The sequence below is a fragment of the Charadrius vociferus genome, unplaced genomic scaffold (assembly GCF_000708025.1).
Source record: "Charadrius vociferus isolate BGI_N301 unplaced genomic scaffold, ASM70802v2 scaffold461, whole genome shotgun sequence".
Classification (NCBI taxonomy): domain Eukaryota; kingdom Metazoa; phylum Chordata; class Aves; order Charadriiformes; family Charadriidae; genus Charadrius; species Charadrius vociferus.
Genome location: NW_009647020.1, coordinates 391,780 through 394,801, shown reverse-complemented (window position 1 = coordinate 394,801; position 3,022 = coordinate 391,780). Strand labels below are relative to the sequence as shown.

The 3,022-nt window shown below is 53.3% G+C and overlaps 1 protein-coding gene across 1 annotated transcript in view; it reads left to right on the top strand.

Moving 5' to 3' along the window:
- Nucleotides 1-468: 468 nt before the first annotated feature.
- LOC104295713 (epiplakin-like) overlaps nucleotides 469-3,022 on the top strand; it is a 7,328-nt gene continuing 4,774 nt past the window's right edge. The window contains exon 1 of the mRNA XM_009895490.1: nucleotides 469-3,015. Within this exon, the coding sequence (XP_009893792.1) occupies nucleotides 469-3,015 (2,547 nt within the window). The remainder of the gene's footprint in view (nucleotides 3,016-3,022) is intronic.

The window sequence follows — 3,022 nt, the reverse complement described above, 5'->3', positions numbered from 1 at the left end:
GGCACTGTTCTATCCTTGCTCCGGCACTGGGGCAAGGAGTTCTCAGGATCGTAGCCATCATAGAAAAAAAAAAAGAACTTCACAGCAAACTTGTTGATTTCTAGCGAATGTGCCATTGATGGTATGAACTAACCCTGTTGGCCAGCTTGGGTCGAGTGCCCGGGTCTCGCTCCTCCTCATACCTCCAACCTGGAGAGCTTAAAAACACTGAGACCTTGAAACCCACACACCACAGCTGGCTGCAAAGTGAATATTTTCACCAATTCAGACACTAGAGTGTTCTAAAAGTGCAGTTTTCCCAGGCATTAGAAGAGACCTTACTGAAAACTAAAATTACTGAAAGATAAACGAGTCCTGTGTCACTCAAACCAGGACACCACAGAAAAGTTGACTTCTCACTGAGTTTTCCCATTCTCTGCCCTCTCCCCAGAGAGTCTCATCAGCTGTGAAAGGATGTCCAGCGGGAGGATGGAGAGCAAGCCAGCAGTGAATGGCCATGCTGCCCCCCTCCCTCACCAGGAAGACATGCCAGGAGCAAACCACTTGTGCCAGGACATGTTGCCTCGCAAACAGAAAAAAGCAGCTGATGGGGATGTGACGGTGATGGATGCTTCTAGCGAGCCCTTGGAGGCAGCTGGCAGCATTGCTGGAGTGTATGTAGAAGCTTCGAAGAAGATAATGAGCTTTTATGATGCCACCAGAGAGCATCTTCTGAGTTTGGATTCGGCACTTTGTCTTCTTGAGGCCCAGGCAGCCACGGGCTTCATCGCTGACCCGGTGAAGAACAGGCACGTCTCCGTAGCAGAAGCCCTGCAGATGGGGCTGGTGGGGCTGGAACTGAAGGAGAGGCTGCTCTCTGCAGAGAAAGCTGCTACTGGCTTTGTGGACCCCTACACAGAAGAGAAAATCTCCCTCTACCAGGCCATCCAGAAGGACCTGATCGGGCAGGAGCAAGGGACTCGACTGCTCGAGGCCCAGATTGCAACCGGGGGCATCATTGACCCAGCCACTGGCTGCCGGCTCCCAGCAGATGTTGCCTGTGAGAAGGGATATTTGGATGAAGAGATGACCCAGCTCCTCTCTGACCCCAGCAATGAGGACAACAAAGGGTTCCTCAACCCCAGTACTATGGAGAGGGTCGCTTACGTGGAGCTCATGAAGAGTTGTGTTGTTGATCCGGCCTCAGGCTTCCTCCTCTTGCCCCTGCAAATCACGTTCCCAGGGCTGGCAGGGAGGGTGAGCAGCAGAGATCTGCTGGACTCCGGCATCATCAGCCCTGATACCTTCAGAGGTCTTGAGGAGGGAAGAATTTCTGCCCAGGAGGTGGCAGAGAATGACTCCGTTCAGCAGTTCCTGCATGGGACAAGGAGCGTGGCAGGTGTTGTCCTGCCTTCCAGCGAGCGGAAAAGCCTTTACCAGGCACTGAGAGAGCATCTCCTCATGCCTGGTGCTGCTCTGGTGCTCCTGCAAGTCCAGGCCTCCACCGGCACCCTGACAGACCCCATAAAGAACAAAAGCTACTCAGTTGATGAGGCTGTCAGGGTCGGTCTCATTGGCCCAGAGCTTCATGAGAAACTCTCCTCAGCTGAGAAGACCATCACTGGGTACAAGGACCCCTACACTGGAGAAATGCTCTCTCTGTTCCAAGCCATCAGGAAGGGCTTTATCCCCAGGGATCATGGCATTTGCCTTCTGGAGGCTCAGATGGCCACAGGGGGTATAATCGCTCCAGGCAGGCACCTCCGTGTCCCCACAGAGACAGCTTGCAAGTGGGGGTACCTGGATGAAGCCACAAGACAGCTCCTCTCCAGTCCTACTGATGACATGAAAGGGTTCTTCGACCCCAGCTCCAAGGAGAAGATGACCTATGCAGACCTGCTCAAGTGCTGTGTCACTGATCCCAACACGGGGCTCATTCTGCTGCCACTTGGTGGAGAAGGCAGAGAAGGAGCTGAGGGAACCCACCTCTTCTTTGACCATAGGACCCAATCAGCTCTGGAAAACACACAGGTACCCATTGCTTTAGGCAAATTCAAGGGAAAGTCGGTGTCTCTCTGGAAACTCCTATTCTCAGACTACATCCAGAGTGAGCAAAGAGCTGCTCTCACCCAGCAGTACCTTACAGGAACACTCTCTATGCAAGAATTGGGTAAGGCAGTCAAGGCCACCGTTGAGGAAATGGCTTCCGCTGCTAATGTCACCTTTGAAGGACTGAGGCACCGGGTGACAGCGGACCAGCTCCTGAGCTCTGAAATCATCAACAAAGATTTGTTTAAGAAACTGAAGGAGGGAGAAACATCAGCCAAAGAAGTTGTCAGCATGGACACTGTCAAGAAGTACCTGCAAGGTACAGGTAGCATTGCTGGGCTCCTGCTTCCTGACTCCCAGGAGAAGATCAGTATCTACCAGGGAAAGCGGAAAGGACTTTTAAGGCCAGGAACATCACTGATCCTCCTGGAGGCACAGGCTGCTACTGGATTTATCATTGACCCAGCTGCCAACAAAAGGTATTCTGTGGATGAGGCGTTAAGAGCAAACGTCATTGGCCCAGATGTTTATGACAAGCTATTGACTGCAGAGAAATCAGTCACTGGCTACAGAGATCCCTACTCAGGGAACAAGATCTCCCTCTTCCAGGCCATGAAGAAGGAGCTCATCGTCAAGGATCACGGCATCCGCCTCCTCGAGGCCCAGATTGCCACTGGCGGCATCATCGACCCCGTCAACAGCCACCGCATCCCGGTGGAGGTGGCCTACAAGCGCGGCTACTTTGACAAGAAGATGAACTTAATCCTTTCTGATCCCAGTGACGACACCAAGGGCTTCTTCGACCCCAACACCCATGAGAACCTCACCTACCTGCAGCTGAAGGAGAAGTGCATCACAGAGCCGTCCACCGGGCTCTGCCTCCTTCCTCTGAACAGCAGGAAGCGCCAGTTCATCGACGACACCACCAGACGGGTGTTCAGGAGCTCCTGGCTGCCAGTCAGGTTTGGGCGGTTACGGGGGGAGAAGGTCTCTG